At 38.8% G+C, this 26,261-nt stretch overlaps 4 protein-coding genes and 2 long non-coding RNA genes across 23 annotated transcripts in view; 2 read left to right on the forward strand and 4 right to left on the reverse strand.

Moving 5' to 3' along the window:
- The first annotated feature begins 30 nt into the window (after positions 1 to 30).
- Positions 31 to 6,483, forward strand: LOC105692520. Of its 11 annotated transcripts, none has more exons than XM_020856141.2 (7): positions 58 to 319; positions 447 to 612; positions 1,005 to 1,129; positions 1,348 to 1,554; positions 1,664 to 3,430; positions 3,515 to 3,683; positions 3,846 to 6,483. In XM_020856141.2, the coding sequence occupies exons 4-7, from the start codon at positions 1,438 to 1,440 to the stop codon at positions 4,238 to 4,240; spliced, it is 2,448 nt and encodes an 815-aa protein (XP_020711800.1). In that variant the 5' UTR covers positions 58 to 319; positions 447 to 612; positions 1,005 to 1,129; positions 1,348 to 1,437; the 3' UTR covers positions 4,241 to 6,483. The 11 variants fall into 11 exon arrangements, with proteins under 11 accessions (XP_012267196.1, XP_048505497.1, XP_020711800.1 ...); XM_048649538.1 differs by having other exon boundaries at positions 1,005 to 1,094; XM_012411771.3 differs by having other exon boundaries at positions 490 to 612.
- Positions 1,081 to 1,752, reverse strand: LOC125499832. Its single transcript, XR_007276836.1, has 3 exons — positions 1,625 to 1,752; positions 1,417 to 1,565; positions 1,081 to 1,222 (listed from the first exon to the last, which is right to left on the reverse strand). It is a non-coding gene; the product is annotated as an uncharacterized LOC125499832 (long non-coding RNA).
- On the reverse strand, positions 6,210 to 8,180 carry LOC105692525 (ubiquitin-conjugating enzyme E2 G2). Of its 5 annotated transcripts, none has more exons than XM_012411782.3 (5): positions 7,588 to 7,774; positions 7,398 to 7,479; positions 7,212 to 7,330; positions 6,842 to 7,127; positions 6,210 to 6,627 (listed from the first exon to the last, which is right to left on the reverse strand). In XM_012411782.3, the coding sequence occupies exons 1-4, from the start codon at positions 7,628 to 7,630 to the stop codon at positions 6,868 to 6,870; spliced, it is 504 nt and encodes a 167-aa protein (XP_012267205.1). In that variant the 5' UTR covers positions 7,631 to 7,774; the 3' UTR covers positions 6,210 to 6,627; positions 6,842 to 6,867. The 5 variants fall into 5 exon arrangements, with proteins under 5 accessions (XP_012267205.1, XP_012267207.1, XP_048505517.1 ...); XM_012411784.3 differs by lacking the exon at positions 6,210 to 6,627 and adding an exon at positions 8,027 to 8,180 and having other exon boundaries at positions 6,765 to 7,127; positions 7,588 to 7,662; XM_048649560.1 differs by lacking the exons at positions 6,210 to 6,627; positions 7,588 to 7,774 and adding an exon at positions 8,027 to 8,145 and having other exon boundaries at positions 6,765 to 7,127.
- LOC105692521 (ATP-dependent RNA helicase SUV3 homolog, mitochondrial) lies at positions 8,003 to 12,037 on the forward strand. Of its 2 annotated transcripts, XM_012411776.3 has the most exons (16): positions 8,003 to 8,181; positions 8,378 to 8,607; positions 8,696 to 8,918; positions 8,988 to 9,156; positions 9,237 to 9,348; positions 9,422 to 9,552; positions 9,623 to 9,936; positions 10,057 to 10,198; positions 10,284 to 10,442; positions 10,530 to 10,709; positions 10,782 to 10,930; positions 10,989 to 11,110; positions 11,187 to 11,264; positions 11,326 to 11,441; positions 11,521 to 11,566; positions 11,753 to 12,037. In XM_012411776.3, exons 1-16 carry the CDS (start codon positions 8,105 to 8,107, stop codon positions 11,761 to 11,763), a joined length of 2,259 nt encoding a protein of 752 aa, XP_012267199.2. In that variant the 5' UTR covers positions 8,003 to 8,104; the 3' UTR covers positions 11,764 to 12,037. The 2 variants fall into 2 exon arrangements, with proteins under 2 accessions (XP_012267199.2, XP_012267198.2); XM_012411775.3 differs by lacking the exon at positions 11,753 to 12,037 and having other exon boundaries at positions 11,521 to 11,676.
- LOC105692522 lies at positions 11,667 to 14,324 on the reverse strand. Its single transcript, XM_012411778.3, has 4 exons — positions 14,064 to 14,324; positions 13,728 to 13,997; positions 12,598 to 13,651; positions 11,667 to 12,503 (listed from the first exon to the last, which is right to left on the reverse strand). Exons 2-4 carry the CDS (start codon positions 13,944 to 13,946, stop codon positions 12,100 to 12,102), a joined length of 1,677 nt encoding a protein of 558 aa, XP_012267201.2. The 5' UTR covers positions 13,947 to 13,997; positions 14,064 to 14,324; the 3' UTR covers positions 11,667 to 12,099.
- Positions 14,325 to 20,088: 5,764 nt separating this feature from the next.
- The window catches only part of LOC112695036, a 63,841-nt gene continuing 57,668 nt past the window's right edge, over positions 20,089 to 26,261 (reverse strand). For 2 of the 3 annotated variants that reach the window (XR_007276833.1, XR_007276834.1), the window contains one exon: positions 20,089 to 22,200. This is a non-coding gene — a long non-coding RNA (uncharacterized LOC112695036). Of the gene's footprint in view, positions 22,201 to 22,322; positions 22,597 to 26,261 lie in introns of all 3 variants that reach the window. The other variant, XR_007276835.1, reaches the window with a different exon arrangement.

Consider the following 26,261-nt stretch of genomic DNA (forward strand, 5'->3'; position numbering starts at 1 on the left):
GCGCATAGATTTGGCGAATATTGGTGGTTTGCCGGAGGCGAGGCAGAGGCAGAGGGACTAGGCATTTCGTAGTTGTACTCATACTCCATCTCTCATTGCAAGCAAAAGGAGGATGGATGAGGACGGCGCAGAGGAGAAACGGGGGAACAGAACCAACATGGAGTAAGTGGGATGTGAGGATTCTGCGTTGTCTTTTAAATATTGATTTGTGCTGTGGGTGACGGAGATGTTGTGGCTTAAAGCAATTTTATAACGTTAATATTTGAGGAGGAATTCTATTTGGTGATAAGAATGCTCAAGGAGCATGAGACGGAGGTAGGTAAGAGATTTCTTTTTTCTTTCCTATGTGAAACGTCAGATCGCTGCCTACTACCACCGTAGCAAACATCGACCGCGCCGGGGTATTAAGCTCATTTATTTTAAAATAAGGCATGCCCCTTTTTTAGCGGATATGTTCTAATTACTGGCAATACGCGATATATCCCTCAGAAGTCAGAGGTCGGGACGGTCAGGGCTATGGCAGTTTTGCCCGGCGATCCTTTTACCGATATAATATTCAGCAATAATCGAGATTAAATACCACCTCCTACTCAGAAGGATTCCAATTACTTGGTAATTATCAAATGTGTGGGCTAGTCTGCAATTTTTTCCTCCCATTTTTTTTCATTTTCACAACCGTTGCAGATTCCAACTTATATTGTTACAATCAACAATAGTACATGACTCACCATGATGTGTTCTGATCAAATGAGTTACGTACTTAGAATTAGAGATGTTATTTTCATATACAAATACAATTGATGAGTTGATTGATTGGTATACTCTAGATCCTAACATTAGGCAGAATTCTTTGTCGACTAACTGTAAAATACTATTCACCTGAGTGTATTTCTTTAAATGGCTTATAATCGAATCTTCAAATAATACAGTACTAGCTTTGCTAAATTAAAATCAGACAAAGCTCATGTATCACAATTTATCTTACTCAATCTTGTCATTTTCAGATCCTCATGAGGCGTGTGATTAGCAACATTAGACTAGTGGACGTGAAGGTGGAACCGCTTTCTTCTATTCGTCCAGCCTGTGACTTGGAGGTACAAACATTCAGTCTCCACATCTTATAAAAACGGTATAATACTTGAAAGCTGATTGATGCTATGAGATACTGAGTATATAATTTTTTCTCCACAAATGCATCTGATATGATATATCTGATAGTTATCTGTGAAAAAAAATTTACTGGGTAACTTTATCATTTGAAAAAATTAATCTGCTTGAAATAGTAATTTGGGTAGTTCTGGATTGAAGGTTGACAGGATAGATGTGTTCAGGTTGTGAAATTTTCAGATGGCAATATGGGTACGAAAGGACTTATGAAAATCGTAGATTTGATTTGCTGAAAATATTTCAACTCACACTAGGTGTAGGGAATGTGAGATGGACTCTCCGCCATCCTGCTCGCTAAGTGCCACTGGGCCACTGAGTGACCTCGGCAGCAGTGGACTTGGAGGTTCTATATCCAGTGATTCTGTGCGAGCACATCTTGCTATTGAGGTAAGACATGTCTAAAGAATTAAAAAGACGTTCTAAAAATCAGGAAATGAAGCATTTGACAACGACCTACCATATAGTCACAATAAAATGAACTTTTGTTCTTCAACAGATGCTGGAGAGTGATCTGGAAAGTAAATCTCTGTCGCAAGATTCATTCGATTATTCTGATGGTATGTGTCAAGAGAATTTCAATACTTTAAAAAAAGGGCCTGGATGGGCAGAAATAGATGGTAAATTGGAAGTGGAAGTTGTCGACGTTGCGATTAAACCTCCTCCAGAATTTCAAGACAGTCCATCGCCGCCAGATTCGGTATCTTCGGCGGCGCCGATTCTTTGTTATCCTCATGCAACGCGTCGTGCAACACCGAGATGGATTGACAAAATGGCTGAAATGTTGATGCAACTTATAGTGGAAGAAGCTCTAGTCATATCCTGCAGGATTTCTTGGCCGGAAGGTAGAATAGCGCCAGGGTCAAATCCCGTACCCATAGTCGCAACAAACGCACAAAATTCACGACTCTTCTGGACTTCGGATCTGTTGACATATTCTCCTCCGTGCCAGGGAACGGTCGCGATAACGCCCTACAGTACACTTAATCGTCCGAATTCTCGTTGCTCCCTCTCATCCTCACGCTTATCTAGCTCCCATAATTCACTGAATACCTCGGGTCTTAATCACAAAGCAGACGACAGCAGTTTTATTACATCGGCAATGTCTCATGACGTTTTAACGACTAGTGAAATTAGTGATATGTATAACGTACCATTTGATTCTGATATTTATACCGTACCTATAGACATGGTACGACCCTTGCATGAACTCAGAACACCTCAGAGACCCAAGAGGCACAGGCATCATAGGAAGAGACGGAGAAATGTGTCTGCTAGTTCTCAAAGTGAACTAGAAGCGCACATTCAACAGGCGAGACAATATTGTGGCAAGCCTCGTGCCATCACCCATGTTATCAAGTCTCAAAGACTTTTAACGGAAGTGTGTTGTAACGAAGCAGCTAATGGAAAGCGTCACAGTGTACCAGGAACTTCGGGTCGTCATCCGTCTCAATCTTCTAATAGCCAAGCGCACAATATTGGCGAGCCGATCCACATGACACTGCACGAAGTGCGCCAGTACTTGCAAACATTATATTCAAGCTCCAGTGATTCTAGTGAAAATAAAATAAAACGTGATAAAATACCTGCGAGTCAAACACCCATACATCTAGCAGCGCCAAAGGGTCTTAGTATAAATAATAACAATAGATATAGTAATCCCCATACAGACTCGTCAACAGACACCCCAATTTCTAATAAAACGAATAACGGGCTAGTTCACAATAATAATAACAATGCTAATTTTAGAAAGCATAAAAAGAATGCATTCGCTAATATTAAAAATAAAAAAGTCAAAGACGAACAACAAAAAGAAAAGGCTGATACTGAAAGAGAGAAGATGAAAAAGTCACAGCGTAACTTCTCATTAAATTTAAAACAAACTCTTTGTAATATCTTTAGGTTTAGGCGTCTTGGTTCTCCGGAACATTTTGTAGGTAAACGAAATAGTATCGTTCAAGGTGATATTGTAGAGGAAGAGGAGGGCATTGACTCTGATCAACATACCAATAACAATAATACCACCACCGAAGTTGATGGAGCCACGCAAAAGTTGCCTTTTTTTAAACGCGCACTACCCCCCTTGCCTAAAAGTAACGGACAACTTAGAGTTGAACAAGCTGAGGATGCGCTCACCGCCATGGTGCCAAAACCTGAATCTCCAGCGCCTTCACCTCTGGTACCAGTTCATCTACCAAAAGATGATGACGAGGCTGCTGAAGATACCAGCATGGATTTTGCTGCAAGCATTGAAAAAGTGAAAGATGTGAGTAGCGAAATAAAATCAGCCTTTGTCATTTATTTTACAGAGTACCTAACCATTTCTGATCAATCACTTTCATTCAAACAGTATGGTTGGTATTGGGGACCGATATCTGGGGAAGCGGCAGAAAAAATATTATCTAATGAACCGGATGGATCATTCATTGTTCGAGATAGCAGCGATGACCACTACATATTTTCGTTATCATTCAGACTCAACAGTTGCGTGAGGCACGTGAGGATAGAGCATGATCAGGGTGAGTGTAGTTCCAATATGAGCATGCACGATAACTTTTTTTGCGATACGCTTGTTGTTGGCAACTACCAAAAATTTTTACTGCCGTTTCACTTGCTGAACGTTCTTATTTCTCTCAATTCTCGTCCGGTAATGAATCAAAATCTGTTTACTCACCGTACAGGTAACTTCAGTTTTGGCAGTTGTACCAAATTTAAGTCCCATACTATTGTGGACTTCATCGAAAATGCGGTTGAACATTCGCGCAGCGGACGTTATTTATTTTTTCTTCATCGGCGGCCTGTGTTGGGTCCGATGCGTGTTCAACTCCTTCATCCAGTATCAAGGTTCAAGCAGGTACAAAGTCTGCAACACATATGCAGATTTGTTATACTGAAAATGGTACGCAGGGACTTAATTCCCACTCTGCCTTTACCTCGTCGCCTCATCGATTACCTAAGCACACCTCATTACTACAGCGAACAACTTGCTGAACAGGATGATCGCGCAGAATCACCTGTTAGCTCTTCTACCGGCGAACTGGAGAAGATTTGTTTTACGCCACAGGGTTTGTCGTGAGGTCTATACTTTCTGCCTGTCAATCAAAAACTTTCGTCTCAATTAAAAAAATACAGCTTAATTGAATTTTTTGCTTTATCAGTTTATAAATTATAACTGAGACGTAAATAATTTACAGAATGCACTACCACACCTGCCTAATTAAATAGGAATGATGTGAATCTGAATAGAATCTGTTTCTCAAAGAAAGGATTCAAAATAAATTTAAAAAAAATAGAAAACCAAACTTGGGTAGCCGCCGAGGCTATGAGGAAAACTCACAATTAGTTTTCTTCCACAATGAACTCAACATTTGACTACAAACTATTGTTTAGAGTCGAACAAGTTATTAAATACGTGAACGCACATAGAAAACGAAAAGCAAAAGAGAATGAGTAAAACAAAAAAAACACGCAAGATTCAAGAATTACAATGAACTTGGTAAAAAAAAAAAGAAGTGTTTGTATCAATAATTTTAATAACCAAGTGATATCTCCGTAGCTGGCCTGTCCGTATAATCGGTCAGTCCATTGATCAGTCCAAATTGTTGGTATTTATATTTAAAAATAAGATCTAAACTGTCCATGAGAATAAGAGTACTTTTCCCCCAACGAGCTTATGGTAAATCTAATTGAAACAATATTCAAGACTGGTGTAGTCAATTAATCAATGAAGCATGTTGAAAAAAAAATTTGTTCAAAAATTCACCATATCGTTATAGTTTTAACTTTAAACCTGTGAAATTTCAACACACATGTTTCTCTTTTGCTTCGGTCATTGCTCCCTGGTAGTGTAATTTTTGAAAAACTTTCGACAATTTGACAATGCCATTACTTTGTATAATTTTTTTTAATACCTGCACTTGGTAATTGACCACACTGAATTGTCATCCCTGACAAACCCAGGTGCCTCTAGTCTGTACACGGGCTGCAATCTCTTCGAATCATTAATAATCAATCAATCATTAGCCTCGTTGCAGCTTGGATCATTTTCTGATATATCGCACTCATATACCTAAGGAATGAGTCTGGTTGATATAAATTTTTTTATTTAAAATTTTTCGTTTTTATATTACATTCCTACAATTTTATTTTAAGTCTTATTTATTTTAATTAGGAACATAATCATCAATAATACATGAAATCGGATCTTAAAACCAAGAAATATACCAGCCGGTGATTACCGACACAAGAAATAATTGTAGACGCAACGTATTTCCATAAAGCGACGATGCATTTGGTTGTATGTACAAATAAACATGTCCTGGTGCTCCTCTGAACATTATAATAATTATATTACAAGGAAGATAAAACATTTTACATTAGGCGAAATTGAATTTCTTGGAAGTTTTATTTGTTGTTATTTTGTTTTTTGAAACGATATTTTGTCGTATAATTTTATTTCGATGTAAGAAATATGTGAAAGTTACAACTGTATACGGGCCTAAACGAGAAGCTACAAGAGCTTTGTACTTTTATATTAACCTAGGAAAGGTGTTGTCTTCTTAATATCCTCATAATTATGGCTAAAAGACTGTTACAAAACCTATAGTAAAAAAAAGGAAAAATAAAACACGAATGCCCCTCTCACCGACTGATGAAACCGAAATAAAGTCTTGAAAAACGCATCGCTGTACTTGCACATCTCTTACAGATTACTAATTTTTCAATAAGCGCCATAATTATCAAACCTGTGGAGAGAATTTTTAATATCAGGATAAAAAAAAATGTCAAGTTTCTCTAAAAAATAATCCTTGCGTATTGGGTTTTTTCTTTCATTAGATTTATAATCAACACTCGTATAAGATTTTTTACGATATACTTTTGATAGGTACATGTACGATGTGATGGAGTAATTTTACTAAAAATTATTTCACATTTTTACGTAAGTGAAACGAATTTTGTAAATTCAGAGCGAATATGAACGTGGAAGGATTCTGTGAATGGAATATATCGTACTATTGTATACATAATGGAGAAAAAAAATTATGAGGCGTGATTTTTTTTTATTTTTCGCAATCGGTTATCTCAAGCAAAACTAGTTTGAGAATGTCATTAGTTTACAAGTAATCTGTTACTTAAAAAATAGTTTATATTCACTCGCATATTATTAAGTTTACAGTTCATAGTTTTTGTTCCAAACATTTAAATTTTATTTGAAATCGTATCCACACGTCAAGACCGACATGGAATAATTGTTACATTAGCGGACAGACCAGCCGTGTGATTGTTCAAATTGTTCAATATATGTTGCGTCAAGTTTCAGTAGTCTTTTTTTATACACTTACCTGCACCTGCGCTTGTATCATCTTTTTTTTTATTACTCCTGCCATATGCCCGGATCAGATCTTTCTCAAGACCCTCGATACACTTCCATTCAACGTAATCTATTCCTGTGGTATTATTGTCCTTTGTAGACAAAACCAAAAGATTAGTTTCTGATGCAAAACACCCTCCTCTTGGCTTTCTATTTTATTCACAATATTCTTGGAATTGAAATTTTTAGAGAATATAAACTTTGAAAAACTTTAATGAACTGTATTAGATATTTTACATACAAATTTATTTGATCTCAGTTAAGCAATACGTTACTTCTTAGAACAATCGACATGAGGATAGTTACCCGACAATAATTCTAATGTTGCAAGTCTACGATGGAATGCCAAGAGTTTTTTTCACTAGTCTTTGAGCAATTCTTTCAAATTCGGCACGATCTTCCCTCCACATTTTTGCAGCATCAACGTTGGCACCACTCTCGTCGTTTGGCTCTGCTAACATACTTACAACACTCAATAAAATTTTTTCTACGCTTTGAACAGGACTCCATCTTTCTGCGCTGCTCTCGTAACCCATAGGATCGTCGCCTGGAGCGTGAAGAATGCTGATGCAGACCCTTCCATCGGCATATACTGTGTATTGAAGTTTATATCAATGTTTGACGAAATTGCTCAATAACATCGGGCACAAATTTAATTGACAAAAGGCTGTCGTACTATTAGGATGAAACATCTCGCAAGTGAACTGCATTTTTGGTGGACTCAGGGGGTAATCTGGTGGAAATATAAGTTTTGCTGGAAATACTCCATCCTCGAAGCAGGTGCCTTCTGGTCCGCTATACAAAAAAACTTTTATATAGACAGTAGAAAAAAACAAATGTTGAAGGAAATCTCATAGCTTACGTTATCAACGCTTCCCACTCAAAAAAATTTTCTTCGTTAATTGGGCCAGCAATTATTCCCTCAGGTGGATTTAACGTTAATTCTGGAAGAGGGTCAAACTTTGATATAAGGCCAATTAGGGGTTATTAAAAGTATCATTCATAACAACTAAATACTCGAGTTTTTACGCCTATACGTTCACTTTTTTTACGTTTATATTCTGCCATTAATCGTCTCAGCGCAGATCCCGCCATTTCTTTCGTTATCTTCCAATCGATGTAATGACCTAATTAAAAATTATTGTAATTATTACGATAAGTTCGTAGAGGTTAACAGTTAAATTTGACATGTCACTTCTCGGAATCTACAGTCCTTGCAAAAAACACTCGTCTTTTAGGGGCGAACACGTTTTTGACAGTGGCGCCCGACAACTCGGTCTTTTGTGAACTGTCGTAGAGTGAAATCGAAAATGATGCTGCAACTATACATTATTTGGATGAATTACACGTCAATTTTGTGGTAGAAATATCAGTGAGAATATCCGATCTTGTGTTAGCATTCGATTTTTTTTTTTTGGATAACTACTTGGTAAACATAACCTATAAGTGCGATAAACAAGTCTGATGTGAATTTTATGTGATACTACATACCTTATTAACATCAACCATTATCAGACTGACTCAATTAATGATTTGGCTGGTTGAATTTTTTTATTCAAAAATATTTCAATGATACCAACGACACGACGGATTTCGGAGACTCTACTTCGGAGGAGCAGTGTTTTCTGTTCCACCTTACAAAATAGGTACGTTCTTGCTGAATGTTGAACACGATTTCATCAGTACCTGTTATTATAAACATATAGTATTATTCAAATTCCAATGATGTTTGTCATACATATACCACTGAAACTTGATTGAACAGGTATTGCAATACCAAATAGGTTTTCAATTTTACGTTGGTCTGCTATTATGGATATCCACAAGGTGTTATGCTTTTAGATACCTTAAAGTTGGGGTATATTTCGCTCAACCTCTGAGGGGCAGAAAAGATGATTCAACGCCAATCAGTTCGTTGTTTAAGCCAGTTTCAGTCAAGCCGAATCCAGATGATATCAACGTTGGAGTAGAGCTCAGTGGAAATTTGGATAAACAAGAGTTGCTCAAGGTGCTTAACCAATTTTATTCCAGAAAGGAAATCAAATTGCTTGCCAAGGAAAGTGGATTAGACAGTGAGTATATAAGATGTTGCATAATAAACCAAAACCCATTGTCATTCTTTTTTGAATCATTATACTTACAAACGTGAATGTTTTTCAGCCTATTTACACCATCAGGCATTTATCAGCTTTCGACGATATTGCCTGGATGCTGATGCGTTGTCGTCAGATTTACATGTTGTAATTAGTGATATTCTTCAAGGCAGTGGTCATGTGGCAGACATTTTTCCATATTATCTGCGTCACGCAAAACAAATGTTCCCACACATAGAATGTATGGATGATTTGAAGCAAATAAGTGACCTGAGAACACCAGCAAATTGGTATTTCAAACGCTTCATTTTTTAATCATATGAAAAAGGAAACATTAACCAGAGTTTATTTGATTACAGGTACCCTCTAGCGAGAGCTAAAATAAGAAAAATTATATTTCATGTCGGCCCAACAAACAGTGGTAAAACTTACCATGCGCTTGAGAGGTTCATGACATCCCAGAGTGGGGTGTATTGTGGGCCGCTTAAATTACTAGCTGCAGAAGTATACAGCAAATGCAATGACAGAGTGAGTCATGGAAATGTTGATTGCAATTTCGCCTTAGAATTTGATCTTGATGTGATCCATAACTGCTGTCTGTTCTTCAGGGCACTCCTTGTGACTTGGTAACAGGAGAAGAAAGAAATTATGCACAAGGAGAAGGAAACCAATCCAATCACATATCTTGCACAGTCGAGATGACGAGCGTATCCACACCTTGTCAGTTCTGAATTATCATTCTCAGTTCGTGGTTATTTTGGAATTTTCAGCATCAAGCTTTATTTGTTTTCAGACGAGGTTGCCATTATAGACGAAGTCCAATTGATAAAGGATCCGGGTAGAGGATGGGCATGGACGAGAGCTTTGCTGGGAGTAATAGCAGATGAAGTTCATCTTTGTGGTGAAGCAGCTGCCATAGACTTAGTGAGTTCAATTCCGTAAATATTTACAATTTGCAAGCTACAAATTATTAATGCAACAAACCTTTTGGCAGGTTCGTTCAATATGTGTAACAACAGGGGAGGACGTTGAGGTCCGAAGATATAAACGCTTAACACCTCTGGAAATTGAACAAAAAGCATTAGTATCAATAGAAAATGTATTGCCTGGAGATTGTGTAGTTTGTTTTAGTAAAAACGACATTTATTCCGTTTCACGTGCAATTGAAGCCCGTGGTATCGAAGTAGCGGTAATATATGGAAGTCTTCCACCAGGAACTAAGCTGGCCCAGGCTGCAAAATTCAATGACGTCAATAATCCATGTAAAGTTTTAATTGCTACAGATGCTATTGGGATGGGATTAAATTTGTTAGTACCTTTTTTTTCATTTACACATTGTGCGAATATTGTATCTGCTTTTCTAAAATTGACGGTGTAAATTGTCCGAGCTTCGATGAATTAATTAATTTCAATCCCATACTTTTACAGGAGTATAAGAAGAATAATTTTTCACACTTTGATGAAACCGTCCATAAATGAAAAAGGGGAAAAAGAGATGGAAGTAATATCGGTTTCGTCTGCTCTGCAAATAGCTGGTCGAGCGGGACGGTTTGGAACACAATGGGAGAAAGTACGTTCACTTTCTTCTGTTTCTCCTACATTCATCAATAACAGAAAACTATTTGCTCACTACAATTTTCTTCGCTGCACTCTAGGGTTACGTGACTACCTACAGACCTGAAGACCTGTCTACGTTAGAAAGGTTACTTAGTCAAGAACCGGAAGTAATCACACAAGCTGGCTTACATCCTACACCCGACCAAATAGAACTCTACGCTTACTATTTGCCCAATTCTACACTATCGAATTTAATGGTAACCACATCTCATGATTCTTTAATAGATTTTATACAAACTGCAAGTAAAACAAATACTGAGTGCAAATAATTTTTAATGTTACAGGATATATTTGTCTCGTTATCAATAGTCGATGACTCCTTGTACTTCATGTGTAATATGGAAGAGTTCAAATTTCTAGCTGACATGATACAGCATGTACCTCTTCCATTACGTGCCAGATATGTTTTTTGCTGTGCACCAGTGAACAAAAAAATACCGTTTGTTTGTACAATGTTTTTGAAGGTGAGAATCTTCTTTACAACATTAAGGCGTATCTATTGTTGGATAGATAATGTCAATTAAATTTATTTCCAGTTCGCTAGACAATATAGTAAGAATGAAATGTTGACATTCGACTGGGTCTGTCAAAATGTCGGCTGGCCTGTTTCTACCCCAAACACAATTATTGATTTGATTCACTTGGAAGCCGTATTTGATGTTATGGATCTCTACCTCTGGTTCAGGTAAGAATTAATCAGTTCACAACATTTATATTTATCTGATTGAATACGATTTTTCTAGCTATCGATTTATCGATCTCTTTCCTGATGCTAAAATTATAAGAGATACCCAAAAAGAATTGGATGCTGTCATCCAAGATGGTGTACTTCGATTGACGAGGTTGCTGAAGAATTCGGAATCAGGTTCGTTGAAAATTCAAAAAATCGAGGAACTCATTTCATTAGCTTTTGTTGTAATTATATGTCTTTGAATATGCAGGCGGACCTAATGGCAAGGTGTCAGCTCTGGACGAGGATCGTTTCGTACTGAACACGCAGAAGAACCATTATTACAAAGGTGATGAGGTTGATTACAGTAATTCAATAACGCATTTTAATTTTACAATTTCTTCTAACAGGAGTAAAAAGCGTGACATCTCAAATAATTGGCGAAGGCAAATTAACGCAAAGATTATTAGACCAAGGACTCCTTACAGCGCACATGCTTGATGAATTACGTAAAGAGTGGGAACAGGTGAGAAAAAATGATTGTGCAAGAAATTAATCAGTTCACTAAATCGTTATATTTGCATCAACTGATTCTTTGTTTCCAGAAGTCAAACAATTTCACGGAGGATCCACGGAGACCGAAACGAACCCGTAAGCCAAAATAAATTCAACCACTTTAATCTAGAAATTATAGACGTATGAACTTTGAACACAGCTGGAAGGAAATAAAAATGCAGAAGAATGCATCACATATTCTTAAATTGGAATATTTATATCCCAGCCTTTATTTGTCAAATAAAACTTAATACTAGTTCTTTTTCTCCTCCTTCAAATTAGGCAACAACTAAACAAGCCCGGATCAAATAACAATGGGTGTGCTTTAGAAAGCCTAGTGAGGAAAGTCACATGATTGAGAATTCGCATGTAACGATGAGCGAGAAAAAAAAACTCCTTACTCATGCGAAACGATTTCGTTGACTTTGGCAACAATACCTTGCAGTTGAGCATATAAAGTAAAAGTACAATTTTCTCGTCTAATATTCAATTCATCCAACTGTCGAAGATCTGTACAGAGCTCTGTAATTCAATTTGTATACAAAATATGAAAGACTTTCAATTATTTATCAGCTCACACCATGACATTTTCCCATAACGAGCTAAGCGATGAGAAAGCGAGGTTTCTTTTACGATAAACTGGGATTGGAAAAAACCAGATCTAAAGCTACCTTGGTGAAGCTGACTTGTATCGCCTTTTGTATTTTTTTTGTTTCTTGATCGACCATAAGTCTGACTCTATTCTTGAAACTATCTCCACTTTTCTTTAATTTTTCGTTTCGTCTTTCCACTTTTGCCAATGATCTCTGTAATCTTTCTATCTGTTTTTCTTTTTCTAAAAGCATGTCCATTCTCGATGCTCCTGAAGTTCTATTTCTTCTGCGAGCAATTGTACCATTGAGACGGACACATTTAGAACATTTCATTGATCCGTTATTAATTACAATCGGACATCCTGTGTGCCTCCATTTTATACCATCGATATATGCAACACCGACTTCTACATCGTCAAAATTGTGCACAATCGGACCGCCTGAAACAAAAAAGTATATTTACGGATTGGCAATATGCTTGCTTACCAAAACTGGGAGAGTGACGCTAGAAATAGGAAAAAAAGAGTGGTGTACCTTCGCAAATATGTCGTTGATCTAATTCATCGATGAGTTCTTCTATGTCGGATAAAGTGCGAACCTTATTATCTCTGCCATCTTTGATGAGACCGTGAAGGAAGAGATCAATTTCTTTGCTCCCGACTCCGCAGTGCATGATCATATCGCTCTTTATGTATACCTCTTTTTCAACCACAGGTATGTGATTTGTAGGCGTATTCATGTAGAGATAAACAACTGTCGTAGAACGTCCCTTGGAAGTTACAAGACACGCCCAACCACGCGGAAGCGTTACTTCTGTATAAATTTCGAGTAAATCTTCGAAGAGCATAGTGTCACACGAAGTTAAGGTGGATTTGTTTTCAGCATTCTTTGCTTCAACTTGACATTGCAATATTTCCATCACATGATTCCCAAGATCTTGTCTTTGAGATTTTCTATCGTCATTCTCTAAAATATTTTCATGTTTAGGGATATCAATTTCCGTGAGATATTCAGTGTTCAAAATCAGAGGATCAACCTCCATTTGTTGTACTTCAGCCGTAATTGGGGCAGTTGGCTCGGATCTTATACTATGAACTCGCGAGTCCCGCTTAGTATATACGTTTCGATATGTCCTTGCATTGAGTAATTTACTATTAACCTGATTATCTGAATTTTCTTCCAATGCCTTTGTATCCACAGATATATCTGCTTTGTCTACCTGAATCGATTCATATTCATACTCGAATAATTCTTCAGACCCATCAAATCCTCTCACTTCTGTGTCTCCTGCAGAATCCTGCATCTGACCAACACGTGTAAATCTGATCGATTGTTTTATCGTTCCATTAGATTCTTCGAAACTTGACTGAGGAATCCTAGAGATAGCGTAGGTGTCTTTAGGTACTTCATTGTCGGCGATAGACTCCTCAAGTTTTGCTTTAGAAATTGGAAAATCTATTTCATTTGTTGGTATTCCATCGTTGGAACCGGCTTGCTCAAATTGAACTTCATCATTTGGATTATCGCTGGTTGCAACATCCACAAATGGTACTGCCCCCACCCGTAACCTGCATTTCTTGTACTTTATCTATAATCATGAAATTATTTATGAGCTAGAATGCAGAACGCATCATGAAAATACGAAATACAGAAAAATAACATACTGTAACAACGTGTGGAGGGACTCCGCTGACCCAATGCGTGATAATGTCACTAGGCCTAAAGTGTTTACTGCAAACAAAAGTATCGTCAGAGACTTTGTAATCTGGGAAAGGGATTATCGCTTGCCATTTCTTCCTAATCTCTGGATCTTTTGGAGCAGAAAAAAAGCTGTAAGTTTGTTTATAGTTTGTTGCCTTGCAAAGAGCACATTTCCGTGTCATGTTACTATAATTGAACCTTCGACTGCTTTAATCGAATAAATTTTATTCGGTCTGAAATAAATCACAATCCATAAATAAAATGATTAGTTCTTCATGAAATTATTGCATTAAACTTACGATGTCGTTATCCTGTTTTGACAAAGTAGACAAATTGTAGGTTACAATTGTAAGCCGGAATGTCACAACAGCAAGAGAAGCTGTGACAATCTTTGAAGAGTTAAAAAAAAGCACTTCACAGGATTTTCTTACATAATTAATATCACGTTATAATTTTTCAAGATATTAAAGTTGTGAAAATTCTTTTTATTTCCACAACAAATCTTTCAGATCCCACTCTATGTGATTCTACTGTTATAAATTTGGACCCAAGAAGACAGTTTCCTACTTTACTAACGTCTAACCCTTACGGTCATTTCTCGAACTCCAGGTTCCGCAGTCGATACATGCAAACTATTACCCAGCAAATTTCTCTTGATCGACAGAAAATAATTACGAATTTAAAGTGTTTGGGCCATCAATTATGTTCAGAATGACTTCATTTTTGACGGCAATTCGAAAACCGTGAAATTTATAACTATAAATGTTGATCCAAATTTAAAAAAATGCATTGCAAACTTCCCAAGAGATCGTCAGTAAATTCAGACCTCTGAAAGTAATGAGAATACATCTGCAAAAATGATTGATTTGATTTTTATTTTTATCCTATCGCAACAGGTTTTTTTTAACAAAAAAATAAACCCATGCAATAAATTGATTTGATTAGATCATAAAGAATAGCGAAGTTTCTGCATAGCTGCTTTTTTCGTTTCCATGCAATAACGGAAGATAGGTACGTCAAAATAAAAGAATCATATGTACCTATGTACATTTGTGCAGTAAACATTCATTTGTGTAATGGTGTAATGTATTTTTAAAACTAAACAATAAATTTGTCCTTCTAATTCTTGCAATCACTGTACAGCTATACAGTACTAAATAGTAATATTTGATTTCTGCCTCGACCGTATAATATAATAATCTATACACTATAAATAAAAACTACATGACCCGTTACTATAACATGTTGGATACTTAAACTGTCACCGGTTCGGAATCCTGTTCGAAATTTTATGTATGTGGATTTTAATGAATAATTGGCTCTTCGTCTCCGTCCACTTCATAGGTCTAAATGGATTTTGAAAATAATAAAATTATAATAAATGAATAAAAGCGTAAAAATTAGCGGAATCAAGATTATTCTGAGCGAGTCGCTCTCGATCCTAAAATCCAATGTGCGCGACAATCGTTTGCAGGGTATATATACATATAAAAAATAGATATCATGTATTATGATTTTTATAATTGCGATTTTGCTGTAGCAATTTAAAATTTATACAGGTTCCTTGAAAATCGAGGGTAAATTATTCATAACATAATGATCGTTGATGGCGTCTTGGATCCCACGGCGTCTGCAGCATCAGCATCATAATCAGAATTAGCAGTAGCAAAACGCAACTTCACCTTCACTTCACTTCACTCCCTTGTTATATAATATATATACCTGTATATATGTATATATATACATAATACAAGGGAGGTCTCGGAGCGCGGCGCCCCGGGACGCGAGGCTTAATTGACTCTGGGTAATTATTTTATTAAGTGAGAAGATGGCGGCCGGAATGCTAACAGCGCTGCGTTGCAGAGAGAGAGGAAGAGGTCCACAGAATTCGTATCTCAGTTATACGTAATGTGTATACGATAAAATGAGGTAAGGGTGGTTTAGGTACTTAACTTGATACAACACGTTTACAAATATTATCCCAAAATCTCATAATATACACGTGCAATATTTAGAGCGACCGTAATTCTCAATTTTCAATTTTTCAGTTCTCACTGTCCGAATTAGAAATGGTAATAACAATGTGAAGTTTTAATGTTAAATTGCAGTGTGGCAGTCTTGGAAAATAAGAGCGTCCGTTACTTATCTTCATTAGACCCAACTTAACGTTACATTTTATGGATGTATGTATATTATATACCCATACTGCATCAGACAAATTTACCCCAACTTTAGTATCAGGTATCCATGTATACATATAAGTGTCACATGAATTTAGTTACGTATGTACATAGGTACAATATACACACGAACACCGAACCTAGAGGAGGATAGTAGCCATGCAACTTCAGTTTGTAGGGGTGATAGGGTATATAGAAATCGGTATAAGGGTGCGGGTGAGGGTAGTCGAGCGGCAAATTGTCCGCCATCTTACCCACCTTATACCTTATACCTTACCTCGCGACTCTCGCGGCCTGCACCCCAATTTGCTCCTCGCTTTTCCCTCTCCCTCTCTCTCTCTTCATCTTTCCTCTTTCTCCGTCTCACTCCTCCCACCACACGTCCCTTGAGAAGCGGGAAAGCTCCAGATTACCTACCCCTTATAAGCGCTCGTGTTGCCTATTTATTACAGGGTAAGAAGACGACAGTCACCTTCCCGTTCAACCGACCACCACCCCCCCGACGCCATCACCATCACCATAATCTAAACTAACCTTATCTCAGCCAGAGTGAGAGAGAAATTCGCGAACGCCGGATGCAGTATAGGTTGTAAGGTTTTATACCGCACAATCAGCTTCGCTCTTTTTCGCGCTATACAAATTACACGACCGATCGTACAACCAACCCAGAATCTGCAATTGCGTCGTCTTATGAAGTTGAGAACGAGGATGTCTATTTCAAGCCACTTTGCCCCAAGTGATAGCCCTCAGTTTTAAATTCAACGATGCCAAAAACTGTCCACGATTATAATAACTGTTGGTGTTTTGAGGGGTTGTTGGGGACGCTCTGACCGATTCAAAAACGCGATTTATATGAAATTTTTGGGTACCAAGTCGGCGACTATTTTGCCAAACAAGTGGTCAAGTGTTTTACTTTTCGTATCTCCATTTAAATATACACGTAGAAACTAGTCCGAATCGAATTATTTTTTATTGCTACAACGATATAATGGCGAGATTCGCGGATGAGCGATAAAAAGTCTATTCATAAGCAGCTGTGTTTATCCGCGAGTTTTCAGTTTTAATGTGTAAAAATTTTTGTAACACGGTCGGCTGCTTGTAGGTTGAAAGAAGAACGAAATTAGGATAAAATGAGATCCTCTTTTCACCCCTTGTTATATATACTCCAAGGTATATTGTTTGAAAATGCAGCGAAAGAGGAAGTAGGTGGTATAGTCACAGAGAGTTGGAGAAAAAGGGGAGAACGTGGAGAACGTGGAGAGGAGGGTGCGAAATAATAACAATAATCATATTTCCAGGCAACATGGCCGCGGAAAGAGGGACGACTGCGCAAGGGGGTGAGAGAGAGTAAGAGAAAGAGAGAGAAAAAGAAAGAGGAGGAGGAGGAGGAGGAGGAACTGATGCGGGAGAAGCGAACGAAGCGAAATATACCAGAGAAGAGAAAGGGGAAGGAAGAGAATAGGAGGAGGAGGTTATCATAATATTACAAACCACCCCGCAGGGCTGTACCAAACCATCATATTATACACCCGCCATATTACCGATATGGGTATGTATATATAACACCCACACAATTCGCTCCTCTATACGTATATAGGTGCAGCGTAAAGTGCCAGCTCTGTAATTATTCCAGAAATTTGCGGCGAGGATATTATCGTCCAGGCGTTTATATCGTCGTGTTTATTTTATAATGTACGCATGTAACGCGACGACGTACACGTATACAAATGTAAATAGGTATTCGGATACATATGAAACGTTATTCTAGTTTCGTATATTTCTATCTGATAATCAAATGGGGCTGTATAATCATCGTGACCATGTCTCGATTCCCTGTTTTGTAAAAACCTCAATGACGAGCGTTGGATAATTTTTCGATACACGCGTTCATAAGGATGACGAAAAAATTGTTGAGGAAATTTTCACGAGAAACTTGAGAATGGAAAAAAAATTACAAGTATCATAATATGTAAATGTGAGCTCTGGCGAGTCGTTCGTTTCGGCGCCCTTAGATTATACCGAATATAATTCAAGTAGCTTCAAAGGGTTAAAACTCACCTCGTTTTTCTAGAGCGGCGCGTTTCATTATAACCAGCTTTATAACTATACATACAATCGGATGAAAGTGGAAATACGAGGAGTAAAATGAGATGAAGAAGAAAAAGAAAAAGAAAAAGAAGAAGAAGAAGAAGAAGAAGGAGCGAAAGGGTGTTTTAATGTGAAAAGTTGAAATTAAAATCTCATTTTGTGGTAATCGTTATCGTCGCTCCTACCTAACACCAACGTTTATATACATATTTAACGGTGTAAAATGTGGTCGCCGCGCGCCTGCTATTACCGCTTCGAATAATTCTCTGCGCCCGCGCGCGCGCTGATGATTAACGAATTGACGAATTAGCCAGCGAATGGATGGATGGACAGACGGATGGATTTTCGGTTGACTGCTACCGTCGGAATCCCCGCAGAGAGTTATTTACATACATTTATGTACATGCTCATGTACAACACACAACTGTACATATGTATATATATATGTATATATATATACGTAAACCTAAATGGAAAAAGTAAAATTCGGAATATCAATCTCTGTAAATATTCGAAAAGCTTGCATCGCTTCTGTAACGTATAGAGTACGCATTGATGATTTCAGCAAACTTATATAAATATACATGGAGAAATACATCGTCAATATTTACAAAACGGTTCGAAAACGATACCGGAATACACGTTTCCAAAAAATAAACAAACATCATATATACGGATCAGCCGAATGTAAGTACGACCATATTTTCACGTGACAAATGAATTTCGAAAGCTTCAATCTTTTCTCTCCCAATCAATAAAAGCGATGGCTCTTGCTTCATTTTGCGACATTTTACGAAAATTATATTCGAACTACGAAACCTCGTTGATCGCACTCGTTACGTGAAGCAGAAAAGAAACAAATAACAATTCTCACATTTTGGGTAAAATCTAATTTATGTAAACGGCAGGACGTTACGTACGTACGTACGTATAGGATACCTGCGTATTGTACATGAGCTGCGTGGCAATTAAGGACGTGTGTTCTCCAAAATTACTTGTAATTACCTGTGCCGCTATCCTGCCGAGGTGTACGTACGTACGTACAATTTAGAGGGCGCACCTCCTCTTGTACCGCGCAGTAGTAAGGATTCTACAAGAATGATTAATGCGTCCCCGTGCGATACCTTATACCGAGTGTCCCATGTAAAATGTACACAATACACACACTGTACGCACAGTATTATAATTGCAATAATTATACGCTTTACACGTTTCAACATATAAACTCTCCGCACTAATTAACTTATACATATCTAATGATAGGTATATATATATTTACACAAAATACGGTTTAATTATACGAATTGCTCGTAGTTATTATATATCTCTTTGATTTTATACTCATCGGCGTATGACAAATCTCGTACGGTGTACGCATATCAATGATATATCAATGAAAGATAGAAAACCCAGAACTGCAAATTTTTTGCGTTTCGATAATCCCACTCGCTTCAATTTCTTTTTTTTTTTCATCTTAGGGACGAACGATCGAACGCATAATTTCATACGGAATATATGAGGAGGACAAAATTGAGGGAACGCAAAAAAAGGGTGCTCGAAGGGGAAACTTTGCTAATTTTGGCAGATCCCCCGATTCTTCAGCGAGCATTTTTTTCTCACTTCCATTCGAGTCTTATTAAACTCATTTCTTTTTTGTTTTTTTTTTTTTTTTTTCATATTTTTCGTTTTCGCGTCTTTCCGTCCAGTTGGGGTGAAATTTTCTTAAAATAAATCAAATGAAATGAGAAAAGACAGAACGTAGATACACCCTATTACACGTGACCTATTACACTTGATTGATAAAAATTTATTTAACGGAAAAAACTCGCGTCCAGCGAAGTCGAATTATTTTTCGAAATCAAGGGCTGCGTAGTTGGAATGCAAATTTATTTTGGCGTGGTAATTTCATCGTAGTTACGTGGATAAAGTATTACATACCGTATAACCCAAGTACAGGAGGTCTATATATACCCCGATGGCTGCAAACAAGGCCACGGGCGATCAAAGAGAAAAGAAGAAGAAAGTTTCCCCGATCCGTTTTTTTTTTTCCTTTTTATTTTTAATTTCTTTTATTCATTTTTTGCCCTCATTTTTCGCTTCTTCCTCACTTAGTAGTTTTGGTATATGGTTTAGTAGCTAGCAGCTAATTTCCTCCAGATGCTCGTTCAGCTGAAGTGCGGAGGCTGTGGGTGGCCCTCTAGGGCATCTTCTTCTTTTCGTCTCCATCTTCTCCTACTTCTTCTGCCGTACGCTCATATATATCGAAACAGACGACGGACACAGGCGTTAAGTTATAGCACGGATGGAGACAGAACAAACCAACCAGCCAATATTTCTACACTTTCTGTATAGCTTCCTCTCTTTATCTCCCCTCTCGATATACTTTAGCGCGAACAAATTGCTCGGGAAAAGAGAAAAAGAAATATCGAAAAAAGGTGGAGCAAAAACATAGGAACTAACACATCTCCCCCATCTATCCTCAACCTATAAACGTCGCGTTCAAATTTCATCCGAATTTCTTTTCCACAAAGATTTCGAGAGGAGCGAACAAAACTTCAATTTTTCAAAATCGTACGTCGGTTATCGTACCTTGTGTGGAAAAAAAAAATATCACGTCACGCTACGACGTACTCGTGTTAACAATTTATACAATATATATATATAGATAAAAATAGACGTACAACTCGGTAGAATGGGAGAATATATTTTTTCGATTTTCTTGCGGGTGGGTTGTCGCAGGTGTTGAGGAGGAGGTCGTTGGTTGGTTGGTTGGCAGAGAATGTTCCAGGGCGTAAAATAGGGTGGGGGAGGAAGCACTTAAAGAATTATCCGAACTCGAAGGGATGGGCCGGGATCATAGCATGTGCACTTGTTCCCAGGCCAACACCTAATACCTACTAATACCATCTATAGTATAACACGCGAATATATACAACGCGTTTACATATACATACATGTATGGGCTATACGTTCGTACCGTACACAGCGCGACTCCGTGTGACACACGTTATCATCGTGCTGATTACGAATATACGTAGCCATGGAACGTAGCCTCGATTTCGTACGAGGTGAAGAGAAATTCTTTATCGAGGAGGAGAACGAAAAGGACGAAGGATCCACCGCGTGCGGGATGTACATACTTTCTCCATCTATTATAGATGCGTACATCCATGTGTACACGCGGGATGCGATACATAGATTTTATGTACTACTTTGCCGCGTGCGGATCACAGGCGGGCGACGACGCGGCTCACCTACTTTTCTTTTTTCAAAAGATCATCCCCTGTTGGCAAACATTAGATGCGGAGATCGTAATACTCTCTTGGGATTATCATTTATAAGTGATTTATTCGATCTTGTGAGTTCTATAAATTTTTGTGTCGTGTATTAGCTGCCTAAAGTAACAGAGATTCTTACGATTGAAATACGAACGTGTCGATTTTCCTGTTCTATTATATCTGTAAATAGTTTTTTGCGGTTCGAGGGATTTTTGTATTTTTGTTCGGATTAATCGATTTTCATGGGACGTCAATTAGGAACTAGCGATTCGCCAGTCACTTTCACGTTGTACGAACGAAGTCTCGAGATCGCGTTGGAAATGCGAAGGAGACGAATGAGACGAAATGAAAAAAAAAACAACAAAAAAACTTAAGGGAAAGAAACGGAATTAGAATTGACGCGTTGAAGAACGTGCGGATGAGAATGTTTTCCCAATCGTCATTTTTATTATACGTACAAGTTGGTTCGAAAAGTTGAAAAGAGCAGTCCGTCAGCTTCTCGGTCTGGTTTCGTTTTTCGTTTATCGTCCCTCTGATGAAAGAGAGGAGGGTGTATAGGTACGATATACCTATAGGGTATTATAAGAGAATGAAAATTAAGAGAGTTGTGCTCTTGATGCTTCAGAGTGGCGCGCACGTGTTGCTACCGCACGCATTCCCCGACAAATTGACTTCAGGCCTCCTCCCCCTCCCCCCCTCCCCCCCTCCTCCCCCTCTTCCTCGTGATCTTTATTTTTCTTCTTTCCCTTTTCGTGTATTCGAAGCGGTACGAGAATTAGCTCGCAGTGCCCCGAAAGCGCTCTCATTCCATTTAAACTTCCCTTTCCTCCTCGATTCTTCGTCTCCCTTGCTCTCCTTCACCCTCCGACGAGCGTCCTCGTGGCTCAAACCTGAAACAACGCCCCCTCACTTTTCCATCTTCCTCGCCAGATAGCGGCGTATAGTTTGTATTATTAGCCGAACTAGTAGTTAGTTAGCTAAGTTAGTTAAGTGAGAATTATTATTTAGGTACTTGAAAAGCTGCCACCGTACTACCCGTGGTGAATTAATGGACGCGTCTTCTTTGACCTCTTCTTCTTCTTCTTCTTCTCCCTCTCACAGTATATTATTAAGGTTTCCTCTCGTTTAGTCTGAAAACGCGTCTCAGTCGTCCGCAGAGCTCTAGCTTCTTGTTTGTCCAGGAGAACGGAGGTGTCGAGGAGTTTATGATTTCCTTCCATGCATGCCTCTCCCGTTATTCTTCGTATTAGATGCATTTCACGACTATATACTTTCGTCCGGTATCTCTAGGTACGTATATATATATATATATAGGTGGATACGTGTGTACACGCGTATAAATAAAATACCTTTCATTCACGTCCCGCCTCAAACAATTATTTCCGAACATCGCTACAGTTACAGTTATAGCTCGTAGAACAAGAATTATTCGAGAAGAAAGTAGAGATAAAACTATTTGATTTTTTTTACGATACAGTACCGCGGCAGAAGATGGAGAATATGTATCTTAATTTGTCGGACTTTTAAGACAGACGATTTAGAGGTAATCAACTTCCGCAATTCTCTATACTTAGATTCTGGTGACTGCAGCTGCAGCGCCGGGGGTCGAAAACGTTCGTTCGTAAAAATAAATAAATAAATAAATAAACAAATAAATAAATGGAATCCACGAATATCACGTGGGTCGATCTTTGACGCCAGCTAATTATCGGCTCTTTGTTATTTTTCCCCCATTATTATTACATTTCTGTTGAGAAGCTGACCGAATCCTAAGACAACAAAAACGTGTCTGAGAAAATAAGAAGAAGAGGGTCGATCGATGAAGTGGTAAAAAAAAAAAAGCACGATAAAAAACATGGGGAAAAAAAACACCGTGGAGAGCGTCCAGTCGAAAAGCTAAAACGTCGGAGGGGATGTGGTTGTTCCTTGTTGTACGCGGTGCGAATGACTTGCGTTAATTGCAAAGTGATCAATTTTTATCGGGTATTGAAATGCCGGAGTGAACATTCTAGCTTTCATGTAGTTCTACTAATTCACAATAAAAATTGTACTAATTGGCGTTCATTGTAACATTAAATTGAATTCCAGCGCGCCCAGAAGCACACCTCATTCTCCAGCCGTTCAAAGACCCTCTCTCCGTCAGGTATGAGAAAAAAAAAAAAAAAAAACATCTAAACGATTCGTACACCCGTATAGATATACCTATATGTATCGTACACTATGCGGTAAGTTGGACGAAGAAGAGGTCCCTTTCATTCTTTGTTCTCTGTCCTGGATCACCATTTGCGGCAGCCTTTCGGTAATACAGCGTTGATTTCATTACGTTATCCTTCGTGAATTTTTTTCCCTTTCCCCATTCGTCTGTCTGAATTACTTACAAATATATTTGTAAAAAAAAAAAAAAACTCTATAATCGCGCGAGAAGAGTTTACTTGAAAAAAAAATTATCAGCGTCCGGAAACAAAAAAAAAAAAAAAAATGGTGGAAGAGTACGGCGGGTGTTTGTGAAAAAGGAATAGAAGAAATGAGAAAAGAAAATGTGTATAAATAAAAATTTCTTCCGTTTGCCGTGGGTTTGAATTCGTTATGAATCGTACAGTTTTTTACTTTCTCGTTTGTCGAGGGGACACAGGAACGGAGGGAAAAAATAGACTCTACCGTGGAAGGTATAACTTGGTGGGAATTTAGTACTTCCTCGAGTGTGTGAATTCCGCAATTTGCACCATCGAGCTCTAAAAAACGGTAAACGTAATCTCGAAACGGATACAAATATACGGAAACGCTCCTCCGAGCGTCAACGCCGCCATATTTTATTGCCCTCTTCTCCGCAGCCTGCAGAAAACAATTTGAAAAACCAACCAACGACCGAATGAAAAAACAAAACCCAGGAAATTTAACGTTGGAGCGAAATAGTGGAATTAATCAGGTATCCTATAAGCCACGTCGTTAGTTTCCATTTTTTCGTCCTTCTCATTCCTCCTTTATTTTTCTAGTTTCGGATGGGTTTTAATTCTTTCCCAAGATCTGCGCTGCACTGTGAGAATCGGACGAACCGGCGATGCTGCATTGCGGGCGCGGTGTGTCGAAGATAAGAAGAAGAAGAAGAAGAAGAATAATGAGAAGAAGAAGGAGAAGAAGGAGAAGAAAAAAAAGTCGGAGCGGGCGATCGCCCGGTCGTCGATGGTATTGATGGTCATTGGCCATCGGCTAATCAATTTCACCCTCTAATCGCGAGTTTAGCTGGTATAATCTTTGTACCACCGTCTAAATGTCCGTCTCGATAACCGACCCCCAACCGCGTCGAATCCGTATATCCTCCGCCAAAATGAATGGCGAGCGCCCGAAAGAGTTTCGCCTCGACTCTTCCTCCTCCCCACCCCCCACCCCGCAGTCGCTCTATAGGTATACGGGGAGGTATACGCGGGATATATCCCAAACACGTGTCGTCGAGGGGTAGAAAAAAAAGGACGAAAAAAAAGAGAACGAAAACGGAATCCTTCTGCTCCCCCCCCCCCCGCGAAGAGCGACCCTTCCGCACGGGGCTCGTATTTTCTTCACGTTTAGTTCCGATAGCGGTTCTCCCGTGCTTTTACTTATACCCCGTACGGGATACGGGCGTACACCTTGTTTACCCAATTTGGGGCTACGCGGTTGATAGAGGGCTCGCTTTGGTTTACACTCGAAACTTGACTCGAATTAAACCAACGATAAAATCCGCGGCCGGTCTTTAGGCGGCATGTGGTATACGAGGAGTTTGTGTGCACCGGGACATGTGCGCAAGCAAGTGAAGAGGGTACGTATCCCATTAGCGGGAGTAAAAAAAAAAAAAAAAAACGAAATGGAAATTATCAAACCGTGGGAGTGGTAATAAAATTCTGATGACGATCGTAATCAACGAGATGTGATATAATGTTCCCTCGTTCGTTGACTCTTTGTTTTTTTTTTCTTTTTTTTTTTTTTTGCAAGATATGTACGGAGAGTGGCGTCGAAAGACACTTTTGCGGGTTACACCCTTGTAGCTCTCGGACAAAGGTGTCGAGGAAAATAATTCGACCGGTGGCGGCGGTACAACGCGTAGAGATTACGCCGTACACTCGTAGATTTCGCGATGCCGCGTATAACACAGCTCGTCAATAATAATTCGCAACGGCAAAAGGCGAACGTGTAGCGGCGAGCGATCGCAGGACGTGGAAACGGAGAAAGAGAGAGAGCCAGTCGAGTTCTATTATTTAACCGAGGTAGTTTAGCCGAGTATTAGGGGTTCGAGTTTATGACACCCCTCGGCTGCCCAGATTGCCTATTAATACGATATGAGCTCCATTCCTCGTCGCTCCGCCCTCCTACGCTCTCTCTCTCTCTCTCTCTCCTCCCTTTTTCGCTTACATATCATACATAAAACGCGAGCGTGGAAGGGTGCGGGTGTGGCGGTGGCGGTGGCGGTGGTGCGGGTTTAAATAATAAAAGGCAAAAACAAAAGGAAGGAAGAAAGAGTGTAGAGAGAAAAAAAACGGGAAAAAACAAACAGAAAAAACAAACAAACTTACTCTCCATAGCGTGTGTATACGCGGTCGGAAACAAACCAAACCGAATTATACGAACGAACCGCGTATTACGAGATACGTATGCACGCCGTCATGAAAAATGATACGACAGTTCCCGCGGTCGAAAAATAAGTAACTCCAAAATTTTGGAACCGGGTCAGCCGGACGAGGCTATGCCTATACGTCAGGGGTCGGACGAGTTAATTACGTGCGACAATTTTAGCTCAGGTTAAATTACACCCATTCGGCGAAGATAGACTCCGAATCGCATATCCGAGCTAGGGTTGGATTCCGACCCAGAATATTTAATACTTCTTAGATCGGGTCAGACGGCGCGTTCGATATCATCGGAGGTTGGTTTAAAATCGTATTTCGAATTTCACCTCGTCGGAGTTACTTCTACTCAGGGG

This window comes from Athalia rosae, chromosome 2 (assembly GCF_917208135.1).
Source record: "Athalia rosae chromosome 2, iyAthRosa1.1, whole genome shotgun sequence".
Classification (NCBI taxonomy): Eukaryota; Metazoa; Arthropoda; class Insecta; order Hymenoptera; family Athaliidae; genus Athalia; species Athalia rosae.

What these genes read in the sequence shown, in the direction of transcription:
- LOC105692520 (XM_012411773.3), top strand. Translation starts at nt 1,438, where the DNA reads ATGGACTCTCCGCCATCCTGCTCGCTAAGTGCCACTGGGCCACTGAGT. An exon ending in GCATTGAAAAAGTGAAAGAT is followed by an intron (nt 3,431 to 3,514) that starts GTGAGTAGCGAA and finishes TCATTCAAACAG; the next exon opens with TATGGTTGGTATTGGGGACC. An exon ending in GAGGATAGAGCATGATCAGG is followed by an intron (nt 3,684 to 3,845) that starts GTGAGTGTAGTT and finishes CTCACCGTACAG; the next exon opens with GTAACTTCAGTTTTGGCAGT.
- LOC105692525 (XM_012411782.3), bottom strand. Translation starts at nt 7,630, where the DNA reads ATGGCGGGATCTGCGCTGAGACGATTAATGGCAGAATATAAAC. An exon ending in GAGTGGGAAGCGTTGATAAC is followed by an intron (nt 7,331 to 7,397) that starts GTAAGCTATGAG and finishes TTTTTTGTATAG; the next exon opens with CGGACCAGAAGGCACCTGCT. An exon ending in CGAGATGTTTCATCCTAATA is followed by an intron (nt 7,128 to 7,211) that starts GTACGACAGCCT and finishes TTCAATACACAG; the next exon opens with TATATGCCGATGGAAGGGTC.
- LOC105692521 (XM_012411775.3), top strand. Translation starts at nt 8,105, where the DNA reads ATGATACCAACGACACGACGGATTTCGGAGACTCTACTTCGGAGGAGC. An exon ending in ACAGCAAATGCAATGACAGA is followed by an intron (nt 9,157 to 9,236) that starts GTGAGTCATGGA and finishes TCTGTTCTTCAG; the next exon opens with GGCACTCCTTGTGACTTGGT. An exon ending in GACGAGCGTATCCACACCTT is followed by an intron (nt 9,349 to 9,421) that starts GTCAGTTCTGAA and finishes ATTTGTTTTCAG; the next exon opens with ACGAGGTTGCCATTATAGAC.
- LOC105692522 (XM_012411778.3), bottom strand. Translation starts at nt 13,946, where the DNA reads ATGACACGGAAATGTGCTCTTTGCAAGGCAACAAACTATAAACAAACT. An exon ending in TCCCTCCACACGTTGTTACA is followed by an intron (nt 13,652 to 13,727) that starts GTATGTTATTTT and finishes TCATGATTATAG; the next exon opens with ATAAAGTACAAGAAATGCAG. An exon ending in TCAACGACATATTTGCGAAG is followed by an intron (nt 12,504 to 12,597) that starts GTACACCACTCT and finishes TTTTTGTTTCAG; the next exon opens with GCGGTCCGATTGTGCACAAT.